General features: G+C 40.8%; 1 protein-coding gene across 3 annotated transcripts in view; it reads left to right on the top strand.

Moving 5' to 3' along the window:
- Nucleotides 1-20,233, top strand: part of Trmt11 (tRNA methyltransferase 11 homolog) — a 445,416-nt gene that overhangs the window by 382,755 nt on the left and 42,428 nt on the right. The window contains exon 11 of one of the 3 annotated variants that reach the window (XM_032894850.1): nucleotides 15,583-15,775. The exons of the other annotated variants lie outside the window; for them this stretch is intronic. Coding sequence (XP_032750741.1) covers nucleotides 15,583-15,669 — 87 coding nt within the window. The 3' untranslated portion in view covers nucleotides 15,670-15,775. Of the gene's footprint in view, nucleotides 1-15,582; nucleotides 15,776-20,233 lie in introns of those variants that run through there. 3 annotated transcript variants of the gene reach the window in all.

Genomic DNA, 20,233 nt, shown 5'->3' with positions numbered 1-20,233 from the left:
GATCAAAAGCCTAGTCTTTTATTTGCATATCAATCCAGTCTTTACCTCAAGTTACTCTTTGATTATTCCATGAATCAGCATCCCCTGACTCCACCCCCTTGATTCTTAGAAGGAGGCAGCAATCACATTATTATTTTTTTTTTCTTTTTTTCGGAGCTGGGGACCGAACCCAGGGCCTTGCGCTTGCTAGGCAAGTGCTCTACCACTGAGCTAAATCCCCAACCCCACATTATTATTTTTTTAACATTGCAAAATAATTCAGAGATACTCTGGCCTTTTTAAACACAGACAATAAGATTTCTGGATGGACTCCCACCCTTAAATTATCATTCCTGCCATTCCTGGGCCTGGACCTAAACTCCCTCTGTCCCAGACTGATATTGAACTGAGGAATCTGCCTCAGTGAGACTTTTTTGAGACATTAACTACACCTTACCTCCCAGACTCATGCTATCTCTGATTATCATGGAGTCATTAACCTTGGCAGAGAAAACATCCCTTGAAGAAGACACACACACACACACACACACACACACACACACACACACACACACACCCTTGCTCAGCAACTGTTAACAATTGTGGTTGCCCTGCTGGCTCTATTCCAGGGGTGGGAACTACATAACTCATTTTTTTTACATGGCCAAGATGGACTCAGCAAGATGGTGATTGCTGGATGGAAAAGAAGTAGAAACGTCTTGTATGGATTTTTCTCTGTAAGTCTTAGGGTTCATTCTCTGGCATTTTTCTCCCTTCATGATATATGTTCTTGGCAAAGGGATTGACATGATTCAATACTCATGAGACCAGATTGGGAGATTTCAAGTTTATTACAAGAAATTTATGTTACCAATGAGAAGAAACTTTACTGCAACACTTGAAGTTGCTGAGAAGGCTAGCCTTGGGGTGATACTTTTCTGACTGAAATGGATGGTGGGCAAACTCCGTTAATTTATATAAGTGAGTGATATATCATGGAGTCAGGGCTTAAACTATCAAGTTGTTGCTGCGTCTAAGAAAAATCTGCTACTGAAATACACAGGCCACCAGTGTTTAGAGTCAGGATACAGGGGAAAACAGTTTTCTTTCTTTTCTTATTTCTACAAAATTAAAAATATAACACCTATTCTTTCCTACTTAAAGTGTTATATAATAGGTTCTGGGCACCAACATAAAAATTATAGAGTCAGTCACAATATGGGAACATTTTTCATTAAGTGGTTTCATTTTTTTTTTTATTAATTAGAAGTGTTGGGCTAAAAACAATCTTAATTCTTCCTCCCTTATTTATATATCCATGTGCATTTGGCAGAATTCATGGCAACATCTTTCCAGCTGTGGACTAGCCCAAAGCCTTTTCTGAATCTCCTACTAACTTGGATTAAAACTGATTAGTTAAAAGCTACACACAGAGCTGCTTCCAGAAATGTCACAAGGTCCTTTGACATTTAATTCTGCAGCCTTATCTTTGGGAGAAAAATAAACAAATAAAAGTCCTTTTGATCTAGCATTTGTTAGCTTGTTTTCTTCCTTAGCTTTTGAGAAACAGATCAAGAACTTTAAAAACAGCCCAACCTTGTATTTTGCCTGAAATCTGGCTTTCAGAAGTTAAGCAAAAGACCCCTCATGGTAATACGTGGATCCCAAGGGGAAGAAGGAGGGAGACTGATGCTGTGCAATGTGGAGAAGAAGACATGTCCCCCTTCCCATGGATCCTGTGGCCCAGAAAGCTCAATCCTACAGCGAGGAATGTCACCTAACACAGTGGAGCCTAAGGTTAGTCCTGGCAGCCTATCAAGATAATTTCTCAGTAATGAGTTAGATAGTCTGTCCTCAGTGAGATTACAGCCTGAAAAACAGATGTGGGAAACAAAATAAAATAGAGTGGTGACTCCTTCCACAGAGCAAATCCCTGGTGATGTCAACTATGTTCAACTGTAGTAGAGTGCAACAGCCATGTTTTTCTGACATTCAACATCCAGGCCTTTGCTAACCTTAGAGATATGACTCGCCTGAGGTTAGCCAATTCCTCAGGTAGATTTACCTTCTTTGCTGTGTCTTTCCTATATACTCTGTAACATTCCACCTCCTTTAACATTCTGGACCTCTATTTCCCTAGCTTAATCACTGTACAGACAAATATAAGGCAAGTAGGAAGAGTGACTACATTTCAGCATCTGCTAAAACTCTTTATAGTGCATGAGTGAGCGTGTGTGTATTCTCATATGTGTGGCACCTGTATGTATGGATGTGCTTATGAAGTCCTGCAGTCTCTTCCTTGATCATTCTTCACTTTATTGATGCGGGTCCCTCGCTGAACAAAGGTTTTTACCAATACTCATTAGTCCAGCTAGCCAACCTGTAACAAGGATTACCTGTCTCTGCCTACAGAATTCTAGGATTATAGGGTGTTGTCACATCTTCCAGGTTTTTACATGAGTTCTGCAGATCTAAATTCTAGTCTTTATAGGTGCATGTTAAGTACTTTACCCATTGAGTCAGCTAGCAAATTCCCAAGTTCTAAAATCTAGGTAAACTCTTCAAACTGATTCTATGTCTGTTTATTTTCCTTTGCCTGTCCTTTTACATGGAAGCGTCGATAACATCAATAACCTCTTCCTTCCTTCCTCCCTCCCTCCTTCCCTCCCTCCCCTCCCCATCCCCCTCTTTCTTTCTTTCTTTCTTTCTTTCTTTCTTTCTTTCTTTCTTTCTTTCTTTCTTTCTTTCTTATCTTCCCTTCCAGGCTCATTGCTTCTGTGTGTATCCATGTATTGCAACCTGACCCACCTCTCAAGACCTGTATGTAATAAATTGTCTTTCTACACTTGATCTTAGCCAAAAGGCTGAGAAGCAATAAATTGTCTTTCTGATGGCAACATTTTTTCTGGTCAATTGACTAGGCCATACCTGATGAAGAATAAAACCTGCATTTAAAAAGTGGGAGAGGATTAGGTCAAGAGAAGGTTGACCTCCCAAAGAAAAAGTGAAATTGTCAGTTAATGTGAGACATTAAAGCCAGGAAGGAAGGAGTTCTAGGCATAAGGAACAATGATGTCTAGATATACACAGTTAATTGTTAAGTAGTTGTGTGTTTGAAATTAAATGTGTTCATGAAGAGAGGAAATGAAGTAGAAGCCACTCTGCCTGGATCAGAAAGGATTTATACACATGCTGTATGTGTTATGTTAGTAGTGTATGTGTATATGATGTATATGTCTATGTTAGTGGTGTTGACCTGACAGAATCTAGAATGACCCAGAGGGATACCTGTAGGGTTTATCGTTAATGGTTGAATTGAGAACACCTGCCTACTGTGGACGGTGGCATCATCTCCTGGATGGGATCTTGGATTGTGTCAGTGAACAAGAGAATCGAGCAGCAGCATTTATTTGTATGCTTCTTTATCTGTGGTGCCTTGATTTCCCCACCATGATAGACTATATGCTCGAACTGTGGGCTAAAACAAACCTTTTCTATATTAAGTTTCTTTTGTCAGGATATTTTTCTCACAGCAACAGAAATGGAACCAAGAGATCCTGTTACAAAAATTTGCTCATAATCAGGGAAATTCACTTCCTATAGCATTCCTACCCTGTGTTGTTGTCACAGCTCTTAGGGAAACTTGAACTTCTTTCAAAATGTCGTCCTGGCTGAAGTGCCCGACTTCCACACTGAAGGCCTCCTGCAGAGCTGTTCGTTGGTAACTTTGCCACTGCTCTGAAGTCTGTTTCATCTCCCATTTTAGGTCACAGTTCATGACCCCTTCTGTACTTCATGTGCCACATACTTAGATCTGCCTGGAGCAAAGCATCACCACCTTGGTGCTTTTGTGTCCCATCTGTGAAGTTTGCCTTGATTCTCAGTGTGACTGTGTAAAGATTTCTTGAGGAATTGCGACAGAAACCTCCTGACCCTGACTGACAGACAGCTTGCTCCAGAGCCAAGAAACAGTCTGAAATTGGCCTCCTATAAGGAAGAAATGGTTTTTATTGATTTGCTCTTCTCACAGAGGTGACAGTATAGGCCTGCAGAAGAGCAAGCTGAGGAAAATAAAGATGGTGGCTTGCCAGCTCATGCTTGTCTTTCTCTCTCTCTCTCCAAGGAAGAACACAAACACTGTCTCAGGGAGTTGCTTCTCCAGTCTCAGACAAACGAGCTGTTGCAGTGTCAGGAGTTTGAAATCCTGCTGATAAACCTAAAGGGTATTTTGCTGACCAATCTCAAGTGATTTGTCATAAATGAAAAAATAGGCTGTGTTGCCTGTTTTAGCACTCGGCCATGAGGACCATAGTGACTTCAGATGCCCTAGCATCCAGCCTTTCTTTTCCCCAGGTCCTTCAAGGAGTCTATCAAGAGCAGCCAGACTGTTTCCAGTCACCATATTTGGTGACTTCTCCACACCTTTACTGATGAGGCTGAGAGGGGCAGGGGAGAGCCCTCTTCTTGTTTGTTCTGCTATGTCTCCTTCACCTTCCTTTCTTTCTCTGTTTCCCTTGCTGGCTCTTCTTGAAAGAATCAGAGTTGGGGCCAATCTGGGACCAGTGGGGAAATTCTCACCACAAACCTCTGAGCATAAGGACCCCTCCTTTCCAGGAGGAAATAAAGCTCCCTGGAACAGCTGCAAGCCAAACTGTCACACAAAGCTACCTGTGGTTTCCAATCAACACCCCTCCCCCCACTTGGGAAAGTCTTGAACAGTATACTGAACTAATTTGAAAGTTGTTTTGATCCACCAAAGTGCATAGTATCCTGCCTAGTGACCATTGTGCAAATTTTGCCCCCAATTGTTTGAATTCTTCCCCAATCCTTTGTAAGGTATATAATTCTTTGTTAGAGTCTGCTCAGGGTGGTCTCCCCTAGAAGTGGATTGACCCCAACATGTCAGAATTAAACTACTCTTGCTTTTGCATTGATCACTGCCTCTGTGCATCTCATTCAAGAGGTCCTGGAAGAGGTTCAATTCAGACCTCACATTCTCACCAAGACTGTGCTGTCACCACATTCCAGCTTACAAACCCAGGACCTAAGACTAAATGGAACATGTGTTTCTTAGACAGGTACAGACAATTTTGTTTTTAAAAATATAATTATTCTGCACCCCATTAGTGGCATTTTAAAAAGCAAACAAGGATCTTAGCAAGATGGTGGTTATGAGTACTCACTGTTCATATGGAGGTCCTAGGTTCAGTTCCCAGCCACATCAGAGAATTCACAAATAATTGTAACTCTAGTTCTAGATGATCCCACTGCCTTCTGAAGAAACTTGTATGCGTGTGGTGCATAGAAATTCACAAAGGCATACCTATATAAAATACATAATAAGTAAATAAATGTTAAAAATTAGATTTTCTCATGTTGTTTTCTGAATGGTACACTGAGTAAATGTGGGAGTAGTAAAGGAAGTTTAATATAACATTTTCTTTGCGTATATTACTTCTCTTTAAGCCTAAATTATTTTCTTTTAATGTTCCTTTTCGTGCCTGTAAAGTTTCACTACAATGTCTTCATGCTCCTTCAGTGACCCATAAAGCTCTACAAGTCTCTTTGTAAAGTTTAAGTTACATTTTTGAATAGGCAACATGGCTTAAGATTCAAAACAATTCAAAAGTAGGCCTGGAGTAAAGAAAAAATTCATTTGTCTTTCCACCTCCCTAACGTAGTGGGCTGGCCACCATCTTCTTTGTCTGGAGAGAACCACTGTCATACATGTCTTAGCTCAATGCCAAGTAACATCTAGCTCAAATATGAAGCTAAGATTGCAGCTTTCATGTAGAAGCAAGGACCAAGACAAGGACTAAACTGACACATCCCAACAAAGCAAGGTACTCAACTCATCTCTGCTATTATTTGTGGTCCTTAACAGTAGAACACTCTTCCCTTTGCTATCTTCTTTGGAATAAAAATCTCTAGCGATCTGGGTGTGATGGCCCATGCTTTTAATCCCAGCACTTAGAAGGCAGGGATTAGGAGGGGAAGATCTCTGTGAGTTCAAGGCCAGCCTGAACTATAAAGCCAGTTACAGGACAGCCAGGGCTACACAGAGAAGCCCTGTCTTGGGGGGAAGGGAGAGAATAACTTATTAAAAACAATTTATGAAGACCAAGGATGAGAAAACCCAAGCCCTGGTATTATGCCCACCAGGCAAAAATCTGAGGAAGTAATTGTTCAAGATGTTTCCTAAGATCATTTTCATTTGATTCCAATGTTTCCATCACTGGAAGACGCTGTTGATTCCAAAAGAGAAGTGGAAAAGCTTGGTTTGTTGCCTGTATGTTTTCAGATCTTTTCTGGGTTCTGTCACCACCTCCCTTGAAGTGGGACCTTCACTTTTACCTAAGCAAAAGAATGATATCTTTTCTGTAGCTGCCTGCCTGTCTTTTGGGTCAGCAGCAGTTTACTTCCTGGCGGCCTGGTGCCTCTGTGGCTTGTAGAGTGGTTTCCCATCCACTAAAGATAGGGCCGATGTGTGAGTTGGGAGAAAATACCATTGTGGGGCTCCAGGCCTGAAGTCACAGCGTCCTTGGGCAGAGCTAGTCATTTACTTCAGAGGATTTTGTACTTGGAGACGGAATGCAGACCCTGAAGTGCTGTTAAGTGTGCACGTGTGAGGTGAACTGCTCTGATGGCCAGGGTCTGGAGCCCTGGTTATCCACAGGAGATAGGAAACGAGGTCTGAAGATAACAGAGACTCTCAGGTCTGCAGGCCTGCACCTGGCCTCAAAAACCGCTAGGAAGAAAAGCTTGCACTCTGCTGCGTTTTCACATGTTTACCTTGCATGATAGGTAGTTACAGAAGGGATGGAGGTTGGCTTAATCAATGAATCCTCCTGCAATTTCATCAAAGGAACCTCGATCTTATGACATTTACAGTGCCTACCTTTTGGAAAGTGGCAGTTGTTATTATGCACTGAGAATCAATAAATAAACTTATTTTGCACATTGTTTTCCCTTCACAAAACAGCCTTAAGCACAGCCCAGGATTTCTGGGAGAGGTTCCCAGGTTTAGTAGTCTTTGCAGCTCTCCACTTTCCTTTCTTTTACTCAGTCACTGTGGCAAGGAGGGAATAGTGCTTCACAGGTAACTGTTGGACAGTTTCTAGGGTCATCTTGTCATTCAAATGATGATGAGTACTGAGCCCCAAATCTTGGATAATCCTTGAACTCCCTTTGTCTTCAGAATGGGACACTCTCTGGAGAGTGTATTTAGGTAAACTGCGTATCTGTCTGGGGGCACTGTCTTTAGAAATCTCTTAGCTGCTCTCTTCAGAAATCTCAGGAGATACTTAGAGTATTTCATTGATTGAAAGGGATTTAGGTGTTTTGGTTTTTCGTTTGTTTGTTTTGTAAATGTTGAATTAAGTCTGAATGTTTTTGAACAGTCTGACTCTGAAAGTAATCGCACTAACTGAAGAGCCAGACTGGTTTGCTGGACACTTGATTTGTTGTAGCTCTGTGGTTTGTCTTATCTTTGAGTCCTCAACATGGAGACAAGATGTGCTGAGGAAGAGGACCCCCTTCATCCTTTAACTTATTCTCTAGGAGAGTATAAGAGCAATCTCCAGATGCCTGGAGAGAAGGCTACATTGTAAAATGCCTGCTGTGCAAGCTTGGAGACTTAGGTTTCGATCTGGAGGCGACTTCTCTGGGGAAAGAAAAAGCCATTTGCAAAGTCCCACCACCATTTGGAGCAACCAGGATTGAAAATGATGTCATGACACCCATAGGGATGGGGTTGCACTGCTCATGGGGCCTGGCTAGTCATTGCTGGAGGTGATGATAAAGTCAGAGCTCCCTCTGGAAGGTGCAGAATCAATGAGTCTCAGAGTTTTGCCCTTTCCCCCCCTTTTTTCCTTTTCTTTGTTTATTTATCTATATTTATTTATTTACATTTCAAATGTTATCCCCCTTCCCAGTTTTCCCTCCTGCAAACCCCTATCCCATCCATCCTTCCCCTACTTCTATGAGGGAGTTCCCCTACCCACCCACCCAACTCCCACCTCATTGCCGTAACATTCCCCTATTCTGGAGCATCAAGCCTCACAGAAACAAGAGGCTCCCTCTTGGTGATGCTAGATAAGGCAATCCTCAGACCAATGTTTAGCTATGTACATCCACATTGGTATTGGTCCGGCTCTAGCTGAGCCTCTCAGGGGACAGCTGTAACAGGCTCCTGTCAGCAAGCACTTCTTGACATCAGCAATAGTGTTTGGGTTTGGTGTTTGCAGATGGGTTGAATCCTTAGGTGGGACAGTCGCTGGATGACCTTTCCTTCAGTCTCTGCTCTCTCTCCCAACTCTGATGACAAACACTGCCCACTTGGGAGGCCTGGGGGAAAGTTAGTTTTTTAGAAATCTGAATGTAGCAGCAGTTTGAGAAAGAAACATTGGCCTTCTGCTGGCTTTCAAATCAGAAGACAAAACCTTTGTCTATGAAGTGTCTATACTCAAAAACAGAACATCCTTCAGATAAATGAAATGCCCACTGTACTGTAGTGTTTTCAGTCTCCTTGCCCAACAAGTGTTTCTAAAAGTGTTTCTAGTGGCTTCTTCTAACTAGAAATCCTGATTATTGGTGTAATTGTAATGAAAATGGTTTAATGTAAGTGAAGGTTCACAGATTGGCAGAATGGTGGGTGTGGGTGGGTACGTGGCGTCCATTGGTACTTTGCTATTTAGTATGTCCTCTGTCAACCCGCATCGTGAGCAACCACCTTCAGTTTGTAGACTTTGGGAATCCTGGGCCCTTTGCCAAGCCTGCCGAAACCGAACCTGGGTTTTAACAGAATCTGTAGATCAGATTTATATGGATGTTAAAATCTGAGAAGTGAGGTCCTAACCTCAAGTTAGCCTTGTGTTTCTTATCTGCTAACAGAGGCAAAAGATGACTGAGGTCATCAGCAAAGCTCTTAAAAGTCTGTTATCAAGGTTAATCATTTGTTTATTTTAGCTAACATGGCTTACTTCCTCTAGAGTATTTGCTGTGCTTCTCAGTAAATTCTTTCTCTTAATTCATGCGCGTTCTTATTTCTCACTTTCTTGACAGTTCTCAGAATGAACTAAGTACCAGTCCAACTATTCTTTCATCCGTTGCTCTTGTCTTCCATTTACAAATGACACTGTCCTCTTCAGAACCGTGGGCCCATGGGGCTATCGCCAAGGTCTGTTTCCCTCCAGTGGTGGGAGCAGTCATATCGGTGAAGTGTTGTTTTCTGACCGAGATGAGGCTCACTTATTCTATCGAAATAGTTGAACGGGCCAAAGAGTGCATAGATCCAAGACTTCTGGCTTGTCACTATTAGGTCCCAAAGTCCAAAAGGTACTTCATATGAGCCCTTGCTTACAGACACGATCTTTCCAAGGAGTTCTCTTATCCTAGCCTATTCCAAATTCATACCGTGTATTTAATATACACAACTATATATTATACATATATGTATATGTCTACAAAAGCCAGAATCCCTTCAGTTGAGTTGAAGCCAAAGGACCTCTAGAGGCACACATCTGTAATCTCAGGATTTGTAAGGCCGAGGCAGGAATATTGTGAGTTCAAGGTCAATCTGGTCTAACATAGTGGAGATCTTGTCTCGAATAACCCAAAACCTCAAAGAACCTCAGCTGAACGAAGCAGTGTAATGTGTACGCAAATGTGGTTCCTGTTTGGAAAACCCACCATTGTGTTATCCGTTAGGAAGGAAAGCTACCGGTCATGTTAGCTTCTACATATTGCCTCAGCTTGGATTCTTCTCCACATTTAACTAGGAACAACATAAAGGTCCATCAGCCCACAGTCCTGAGATAATTTACATTTAACCTCATCAAGTCTGTATTATAATTTTAGCTTTTAAACTTGCTACTGGCTTTCTTCAAGTACTTGTTGTGCATTCTAAGAGAGTTAAAAGTTAGCAGTAGGACCAGAATGAACACGTACAGCTTATTAGTCTGTTACTTAAAAAGTTGAGATATTTGTATGGGCCAGCCTACTTAATGACAATCAGAGGAGCTTACTTAAATGACAAGCCTGCTTTATTCATTTAACTGCATAAAAATTTAAACAATCTCCCCACAAATGTATTTCTTTATAAATAGCTGATTAAGTTGAGTCCCCAAACTGACAAATACATCTCACCCATCACACAATATAAAATTCCATGATGGCTAGGGGATGGAGGGATGGATGCTGGTAACATATTGGCTGACCAAATACCCTAAATGATGCTCATGAGTCGTTAAATACATTGTGGATTAATTTTTATTCGTGCATTTACTATGAATACCTAAATTAGACTATATATCCTGTATGCGTTAGTCATATTCCTCTTTGTTCTGATGGCAGACCTGGCAGAAGCAGCTGCAGAATGGGTGGGCTCATTTGGCTCACTGTCTGAGGGTCCACCAAGGTGGTGAAGGCTGGGCTGAGAGTGGTCCCAGCTGTGGCAGCAGGGCTGTGAGGCAGCTGATCCTGTTGCATCCACAGGAAGATAAAATATACTTTATTCATCTTCTTTTTGTTTAGTCTGGGATCTCAGCCCATCTGCTGGTACGATCCACATTCAGGCTATCATCCTACCTCCATTAACCCTTACAGGAAACATTCTCACAGACCCACTCAGGGCTTTGCTTTCTAGGCATTTTCAAATTCTGTCAAGTCGAACATGAAGCTCAACATCATGCCATGCAATGAGTACAAGTTATATTCTACAGAATTAAAAAAATAACATTTATTTATTTTCTGTTTGTGTCTGTGTAACCACACCCATGCCACACCCCTCATGTGGAGGTCAGAGGACAAATTATAAAAGATAGTTCATTCCTCCCTTTATGTGAATCTTTTTCTTTCCTATACAATGATGGCTTGCAGGTTGGAAAGCCTACCTAGCATGTGGAAGGCTCTGGGTTCATTATGCAGCACTACAGATAAGCAGACAAACAGGCAAACAGTATGAATGCCTTGTTAGAGCTGAAGAGAGTAAAGCAGTTAAGAATGCTTATTTTTCTTCTACTGGAAGGATATACACTGAATAGCCTTCAACATCCTGTGCTTATAACTCCAGAAGATTGGATGACTTTTTTTAGCCTCTATAGGCACAAGAACACAAATGTCACATATACACATGTGTGCACATGGGCACACACAAAGAGACACACACACACACATGCATGCACACACATGTACACACACACCTCTGATGATTTTAAAAGAAATGAAGCATCTTTCTGGATATGGTATTTTACTACTCAGTACCCAGAATGTTGAGCCAGGACTGTTGTCATGAATTTGAGGCCAGACTAGGCCACAGAGAATTACAGGCCACACTGTGTAACAGAGTAACAGTATTCTATCAACAAACAAACAAACAAACAAACAAACAAACATTTATGACATAAATAGGGAAATATTAGTTGAAAAATTACTCAGCTTTTTATATTAATTAATATGCAAGATATGCAAGAGATACCTAGACTAATCCCCAAACCAAACAAAGATAGTAGAAACAATAAGCTTCCTTATGGGAGAAGTCTTTATTTTTAGTTTCAGTTAACTGAATTCAGTAGAATGTATTGAGAAAGATTTCTATAGCAGTTCTTTCTGATTTTGTGAAGATGTCTCACATTTGGGATTTGAAAGGAAAAAAATTCAATGTTGTGGTATAACAGACAATTCTAGACTGGATTCTCTGCTCTCACATTTTAATATGCAGATGAATCCCCCAGAGACTCTACTGAGAGTGCAGATGAGTGTGTGTAGAGGCTGAGACGTCTGAGATGGAGCCAGATGCTGTTCCTCTGCGTGGCAGTGGTCTGTGGACAGGCAGTGTCAGCGTTAATGAGGTTGGCAATCATTCTGAGCTCAAAAATAAACAATTATTGAACAAAAGCTTTTACAGTCCCGAGCAGAAATCTGGGAGGATGTGAGCCTCTGAGACACAGGACTTAAATGATTCATCACAGTGGAACTGATGTCAGAGATCTAGAAGTAGGAGTAAGGGATGGAATGTTGGCTCAAGCTATAGAGGTTAGCTAATGGTTAGCGCTGCCTAGTAAGACCATGATACTAGTATGGCTATGTAAGTTGATCAAGTTTGATATTATATTCCTAAAGGTACAACTGCGGCTCTCGATCACTGAGGGGATTAAAAGGAGCTACAAGTAGACAGGAAAGTTTCGAGTGAGCCTGTAGGGATGGAAGAAAAAGGTGTGGTGCCTGATGCTTATGGTGATTTGGTGAGCACAGGTGGGCATGGGTTGAAGGGAGAAAGGGCACATGCATCACCTCGAGGCTCTGAACTTATGGTGCCTCTGGCAGCCGCTGAGAGGTCTCTGAGAAGTTCCCTTGTCTGCTGATACTTCAATTAAACCAGAGCTCTTGGACCCCTTGGAGAACTTATGAAGTGTGCCAATAGGCTTAGTATATTTTCTATTCTTCACTGTCTTAAATTTTAATTATTATTACTGTTGGGAAGTGTCTTGGTTAGGGTTTTATTGCTGTGAACAGACACCATATCAATGTAAGTTTTATAAAGGACAACATTTAATTGGGGTTGGCTTACAGGTTCAGGGGTTCAGTTCATTATCATCAAGGCTGTAGCATGGCAGCATCCAGGCAGGCATGGTGCGGGAGGAACTGAGATCTATATCTTCACTCAAAGGAAGCCAGGAACAGACTGAGCATCCTCAGGAGGCTAGGAGGAGGGTCTCCAAGCCCACCCCACAGTGACATATTTCCTCCAATAAGGTCACACCTTCTAATAGTGCTACTTCCTGGGCCAAGCATATGCAAACCATCACAAGGAGTGATGCATGCCTTGGTACACATGTGTGGAGGTCAGAGGACAATTTTTGTGAAGTCAATTCTTGCTTTCCACTTCTGTATGAGTTTTAGAGATTGAACTCAGGTCTACAGGCTTGCACTGCAAGTGTCATTACACACTGAGCCACCTCACTTTTCTTTCACCATCTTTAACAAGAAGTTGAGCACAGAACTGTGAAGATAGCCTAGATCTGTAGAGGACTGGAGTTTGGTTGCCTAAGAATTTAGAGGTCCCACTTTGTCGTCATTGACTTGTATTTTGAAAGAACAATGTAGGCTCTTAGGAAAGTAATTCTCCTACACGATACAATGAAAGTCAAAATGAAAGATTAGAGACAATCTTTTGTCAGCGTATATGCAATAAACAGTGGCAATTGCTAACAAGATAACAACCCTCCATAAATCATCCAGTGTGAATTATACTTTGAGAACAAAGGTAGTCTAAAAACAAGATGTTTGTAAGAAAACGAACAAAACAGTTAAAATCAATCCATTTAGAAAATGGGTGCTGAGCTTCTGCAATGTGATCCCTTCAAATAAATGGTTAAATGTCCATCCTAAAGTTGATATTTCTTTAAAAGAATCTGCAATAGCAGACTATTCCTCCTGTGAATGATTTTAACCTTTGGGTTCAACTCTTTATATTTTATTTAAAATTCATTCGTTTAAAACATTCGTGTAGAGCAGGGAGTTTTAAAAAGATAGTTAACTGTAATTACCTGATACTTCAAGCTTCTTTTACTTTAGAAGTAACAGGCAATTCCCTTAGGTGGACTGTGGCCATGATTTGAGACAAAGAGCACTTAAATTCATTGCTGAGGGCTTGAAGTAGCACTATTAGAAGGTGTGACCTTATTGGAGGAAATATGTCACTGTGGGGTGGGCTTGGAGACCCTCCTCCTAGCCTCCTGAGGATGCTCAGTCTGTTCCTGGCTTCCTTTGAGTGAAGATATAGATCTCAGTTCCTCCCGCACCATGCCTGCCTGGATGCTGCCATGCTACAGCCTTGATGATAATGAACTGAACCCCTGAACCTGTAAGCCAACCCCAATTAAATGTCTATTCATTTATAGAGCAGTTTCCTAGCATGCTGGCTTCCTGAGGTTTCTTCCTTAATCTTGCAGGCCTTTGACACTTGAAGCTCCTGCAAGCCCCTTGTAGTAACAGGGGAGGGTGGGAGCAGGATCTGGGTCCTTAGTCTAAGTAGGACTACATAGAAGCTAGCTATGAAGCAAGATCCTATTTTATATTTTATCTGCTGAGAGAGCATGCTTCCAAGACATCTGGTATACCTCCAGATAACTCACCCTTTCATTCAAGGCCAAAGTTTGAGTTTAAGAAAACTTTCCTTCAATCCCAGATTCTCAATTCACTATGACACCTTCAGCAAAGTGCTGGCATTTTAAAGACTCAGTTTTCTCAACAATGACATGAGACTGACAAAACTTGGAAGGTTTGAATGCATGCAATCACATAAAGTGTTTAGAACAGCGCTTAGTATGCAGTAAATATTCAATGGATTAGATGTGTCAGAAATTACATTGCTATTATCCCTGAGCTGTGTAGTTCTGGGCAAGTTGCTTTGGTTCCCTGAGGTTTCTCTTTATTTGTGAAATTGGGATAGTAATACCTATGTTGTGATGTAAAAGGAAAGATGCTATTCAGGTGCTCAGACTATTCCACAGAGCTTGGATATTAATGGACACAGTTGGGAAGATCCTGAGTTGCCCTACATCCTTTTAGGTTTACCTGGAAACATGCTTCTTACCACATCAGGCTAGGATAATCTAGGACAAGGAACCTTAATGGAGAAAAATGTCTCAAACTTTGGGGAGCAAACCAATAAGCAGCCTTCCTCCATGGCCTCAGCTTCAGCTCCTTTCTCCAGGCTCCTGCCTTGACCTTGAGCCCTGGTTTGCCTTTGTGATGATGACAACTGACATACACCTTTCTTCCACAAGCTGCTACTGGTCATGTTTTTATCCTGGCAGCAGAAGGCAAACTAAAGCAGTCTTCTTTTGATTGGTGGCTGGAAGGATTTACCCGGAAACAGGTTTCTTAGACACATGAACTAGAACCATCTTGATTGTCAGCTGGAATGGTCTGTGATTAAAGCTAACCTATGAAAGCAGATAAAAGAGGAAACTCACTAGAAAAATTTCATGTTGCAAAGGGGCAAGGGCTAACTTGGCAAATGACCCAGTATTTGGGGTTTTAGACACATGAAAGGGTGACCTCCAATAATGTGTCTGCTATCCTTAGAGTGAGGAATGATTGCAACAAGGTATTAGTGAAATGGAATTTTGCCTAAAAAAATTAGGGTTTCTTTGAGGCCCCAAGAAAGCCAAGTTAAAGAACAGTTAAAGATTTTGTCCCCTCTCTCCCTTCCTGCCTTCCATTGGTTTGCTCTAACTAGCTCTAAGGAAATCCTTGACTGAGCCCTTAGCTTAGTGAGGGCCTTAACATAAAGTGTCAAGCTAAAGTGTCCTCTATTTTTTAAGAATTAACTAGTATGGGTATGGGTATTTCCAGTTGATCTGTTGACAAGGAGTCTGGGCAGTTAAAGGAAATTGCAAAAACAGAATCACATGAATAAAAACCAAACCAAACACATGGATGACATGTGACACAATGACCATGGGCTACTTTGACTATTGTGACTTCTCTGGATAAGGGGTGAATACAGGAAAGAGAGATTAACGTCTGGGGATAATGATCCAGATGTGCTTCCCCTTAGAGAGCCAAGGACCCACCCCTTTTCTGCTTTCTCTCCAGGGTTTCCACAGTAGAATCAAGGTTCAAATTGGTTTCCAGCTTGCTGTGAGTGGTCAGAGCTCGGAGGATGCTGGAGGGCTGCCCTGATGTCTGCTGCACAGATACGCTCTCCTCTGCCTCCTTTCTGCCCATTCCCATGTGCCTAAAGCACACACATTTTCTTTCTCCAAATCTGAGTAGAAATGACTTTGAGATTTTGTGATATTCCTGAGGCAGAAGTTTTTGAAAAAAAAAAAATCGAATTGGCTCATAAGAAGAAGAAACTGAAGTAAAAAATGAAGTTCCATAGAACTCAATTGGTGAGAAAAATTTTCATTTTACCCTTTGTTCTTTCCCCCCTGTTTATTAAATGAAATGTTTCTTATTGTCTAGATAATTGTATTCTGGCTAGTGACATCATCATATATGAACCCAGTTTGAACATTAATGATGTGATTATATAATAATACCATCTTATAGGCATTTTTTTATTATTAACTTGAGTATTTCTTATATACATTTCGAATGTTATTCCTTTCCGGTTTGGTCCATGGGTGTTCCTCCCAACCCCCCCTTGCTGCCCTCTCCCCAACAGTCTAGAGGGGTTCAGCTAGGGACCCAGGGCTGGTGCCCTAGGATATTCATTTGCAACCTACCAGGTCAGAGTCCAGGGTCAGTCCTAGTCTTTGAGATGGCTTAGTCCCTGGAAGCTCTCATTCTGCCTCCTTTCTTCCAGTTCTTTTCTCTGATTCCCAATGTCAGTTCAGTGGTTTCCTGCTGGCAACGCCTCTGTATTTGCTGTATTCTGGCTGTGTCTTTCTTTCTCCATTTTGAAAGTTTCTGCATCTAGGGTAGCAAATAGACTTATTTACATACCATGTATGTCTTTCTGTGATTATTCCTGAGGCAGGATGATATTTTCCAGTTCCAACCAAAAAAAAAAAATTCCATTGTGTAGATGTACCACATTTTCTGTATCCTCCTCTGTTAAGCAAGCTATTATAAATAAGGAAACATAGTGGAAGTCTTTTTTAAAAATGCCCAGGAGAGGTATAGCTGGATTCCATAGGAACCTCCAGAACTCAGAATTGCAGTCTGCAACCCCACCAACAAAATTTTCCGCCAGCATTTTTCACCTTTGTTTTAGCCATTCTCCCCTGTTTGAAATTAGGGTTGTTTTGATTTGTTTCTTATTGTTCTATGATGAAATTTCTTTTGTATTCCTCTGTGAATTCTCTGTTTAGCTCTGAACCCCATTTTTTTAATAGGGTTATGTCTAACCTTCAGTTTGAATTTTGGATTAAATAGGATTGGTGATTTTTAATAATAACACATCTTGATAGGCATTTATTTAAACAGGGCATTAAGTATTTTTATGTGTGTTATCTCATATAATCCTTAAAACAAAACAATATGTTAATAGTCTTCTTCACAGTCTTTTGGATAAGGAAACTGAGGTTCAGAGAGATACTGCTGTCAGCTCTCCACAAAGACTTGCTTGAACACAACCATGATCCTTCCCAGTCCCTTTGCAGGCCACACTGACTGCATTGTGGAAGAAAATGAACCCTTAGTTAGGAAGGTTTGGGCAAGTGATCAGAGCTGAACTTGATAGTGAAGGCTGTCTGGAAGACAGAGGGAGATGATTATCATTTGTCCTCTTACTCTGCCCTCAGCCTGACACCTCCTCTTTCTAGATGCTGGTCCCTCTTTATACATGAACAGTTAGAGTGTGGTAGTGTCCATATTGTGTGGTGACTGGTTATCATTAATCACTGCATGCAGCCCTGTTTCCTCCAAGGGGTTCCTTTTGGATGCTGATAAATCTTTTTAATTAGCTGTAAAACTCATGAAAATGAGATTTCATGTTTTAATCATAAGGCACTCACGCCACTGGCATTTTGTGCCCTGGTTGAATTCTTACTTTTGTTTACCAAATTGACTTGAGTTTAGAACATTTTTTAGGATTACAATGGGTATGAATTATTTTCAGTAATGCAATCGCAGAAATGCAAAGAAGTGTGTGTGTATGGGGGGAAGGCAGTGGGGGGGAAGGTGGGAGGGTATTGGCATAGTGAATGTGGATTGATTTTCCCATATGTTAGTGGAATAGTAGAAGATTTTTGAGATCTTTTCAGGTGATTCCATATAGACCCACTTCTAACAATAAAAGCCAGCATCCTGAACAGTGAGGGAGAAATGGCCTTGCTTTCTGTTTTGTTCTTGGAAGTTAGAGTGAACTTTCTCAGTAGTTGCAGAGAAGATTCAGGATTAGGAACAGATAAATTCATTTAACATTTAAACAACCGGATAACTCCTAAAGAAATTGAAGCAGTCATTAAAAGTCTCCCAACCAAAAAGAGACCAGGTCCAGATGGGTTCAGTGCAGAATTCTATCAGATCTTCATAGAAGACCTCATACCAATACTATCCAAACTATTCCACAAAATTGAAACAGACAGAGCACTACCAAATTCCTTCTATGAAGTCACAATTACTCTTATACCTAAACCACACAAAGACCCAACAAAGAAAGAGAACTTCAGACCAATTTCCCTTATGAATATCGATGCAAAAATACTCAATAAAATTCTTGCAAACTGAACCCAAGAAAACATCAAAGCAATCATCCATCATGATGAAGTAGGCTTCATCCCAGGTATGCAGGGATGGTTTAATATACAGAAAACCATTAACATGATCCACTATATAAACAAACTGAAAGATAAAAACCACATGATCATTTCATTAGATGCTGAGAAAGCATTTGACAAAATTCAACATCCCTTCATGATAAAAGTCCTGGAAAGAATAGGAATTCAAGGCCCATACCTAAATATAGTAAAAGCCATATACAGCAAACCAGTTGCTAACATGAAACTAAATGGAGAGAAACTTGAAGCAATCCCACTAAAATCAGGGACCAGACAAGGCTGCCCACTCTCTCTCTACTTATTCAATATAGTTCTTGAAATTCTAGACAGAGCAATCAGACAACAAAAGGAGATCAAAGGGATACAGATTGGAAAAGAAGAAGTCAAAATATCACTATTTGCAGATGATATGATAGTATATTTAAGTGATCCCAAAAGTTCCACCAGAGAACTACTAAACCTGATAAACACCTTCAGCAAAGTGGCTGGGTATAAAATTAACTCAAATATATCAGTAACCTTCCTCTACACAAAAGAGAAACAAGCCGAGAAAGAAATTAGGGAAATGACACCCTTCATAATAGTCCCAAATAATATAAAGTACTTCGGTGAGACTTTAACCAAGCAAGTGAAAGATCTGTATGATAAGAACTTCAAGCCTCTGAAGAAAGAAATTGAAGAAGATCTCAGAGGATTGAAAGATCTCCCATGCTCATGGATTGGCAGGATTAATATAGTAAAAATGGCCATTTTACCAAAAGCGATCTACAGATTCAATGCAATCCCCATCAAAATACCAATCCAATTCTTCAAAGAGTTAGACAGAACAATTTGCAAATTCATCTGGAATAACAAAAAACCCAGGATAGCTAAAACTATAAAAGGACTCAACAATAAAAGGACTTCTGGGGAAATCACTATTCCTGAACTCAAGCAGTATTACAGAGCAATAGTGATAAAAACTGCGTGGTATTGGTACAAAGACAAGCAGATAGACTAGTGGAATAGAATTGAAGACCCAGAAATGAACCCACACACCTATGGTCACTTGATTTTTGACAGAGGAGCCAAAACCATCCAATGGAATAAAGATAGCCTTTTCAGCAAATGGTGCTGGTTCAACTGGAGGTCAGCATGTAGAATACAGATCAATCCATTCTTATCACCCTGTACAAAGCTTAAGTCCAAGTGGATCAAGGACCTCCACATCAAACCAGATACACTCAAACTAATAGAAGAAAACAGTGGGGAAGAATCTCGAACACATGGGCACTGGAGAAAATTTCCTGAACAAAACACCAATGGCTTATGCTCTAAGATCAAGAATCGACAAATGGGATCTCATAAAACTACAAAGCTTCTGTAAGGCAAAGGATACTGTTGTTAGGACAAAACGGCAACCAACAGATTGGAAAAGATCTTTATCAATCCTTCAACTGACAGAGTGTTTATATCCAAAATATACAAAGAACTCATGAAGTTAGACTGCAGGGAGACAAATAACCCTATTAAAAATGGGGTTCTGCGGAAACCGGGAAAGGGAATAACACTAGAAATGTATATAAGAAATATTCAAGTTAAAAAAAAAAAAAAAAAAAAAAAAAGAGCACTGACTGCTCTTCCAGAGGTCTGAAGGTCCTGAGTTCAATTCCCAGCAACCACATGGTGGCTCACAACCATCTGTAATGAGATCTGATGCCCCGTTCTGGTGTGTCTGAAGACAACTACAACAATGTATTTATGTAGAATAAATAAATCTTTAAAAAAAAATGGGGTTCAGAGCTAAACAAAGAATTCACAGCTGAGAAATGCCGAATGACTGAGAAGCACCTAAGGAAATGTTCAACATCTTTAAGTCATAAGGGAAATGCAAATCAAAACAACCCTGAGATTTCACCTCACACCAGTGAGAATGGCTAAGGTCAAAAACTCTGGTGACAGGAGATGCTGGAGAGGTTGTAGAGAAAGAGAAACACTCCTCCATTGTTGGTAGGATTGCAAACTGGTACAACCATTCT

This window comes from Rattus rattus, chromosome 2 (genome assembly GCF_011064425.1).
Source record: "Rattus rattus isolate New Zealand chromosome 2, Rrattus_CSIRO_v1, whole genome shotgun sequence".
Classification (NCBI taxonomy): Eukaryota; Metazoa; Chordata; class Mammalia; order Rodentia; family Muridae; genus Rattus; species Rattus rattus.
The sequence above is the reverse complement of the archived record's forward strand: the minus strand, read 5'-3'. Positions and strand labels throughout refer to the sequence as shown.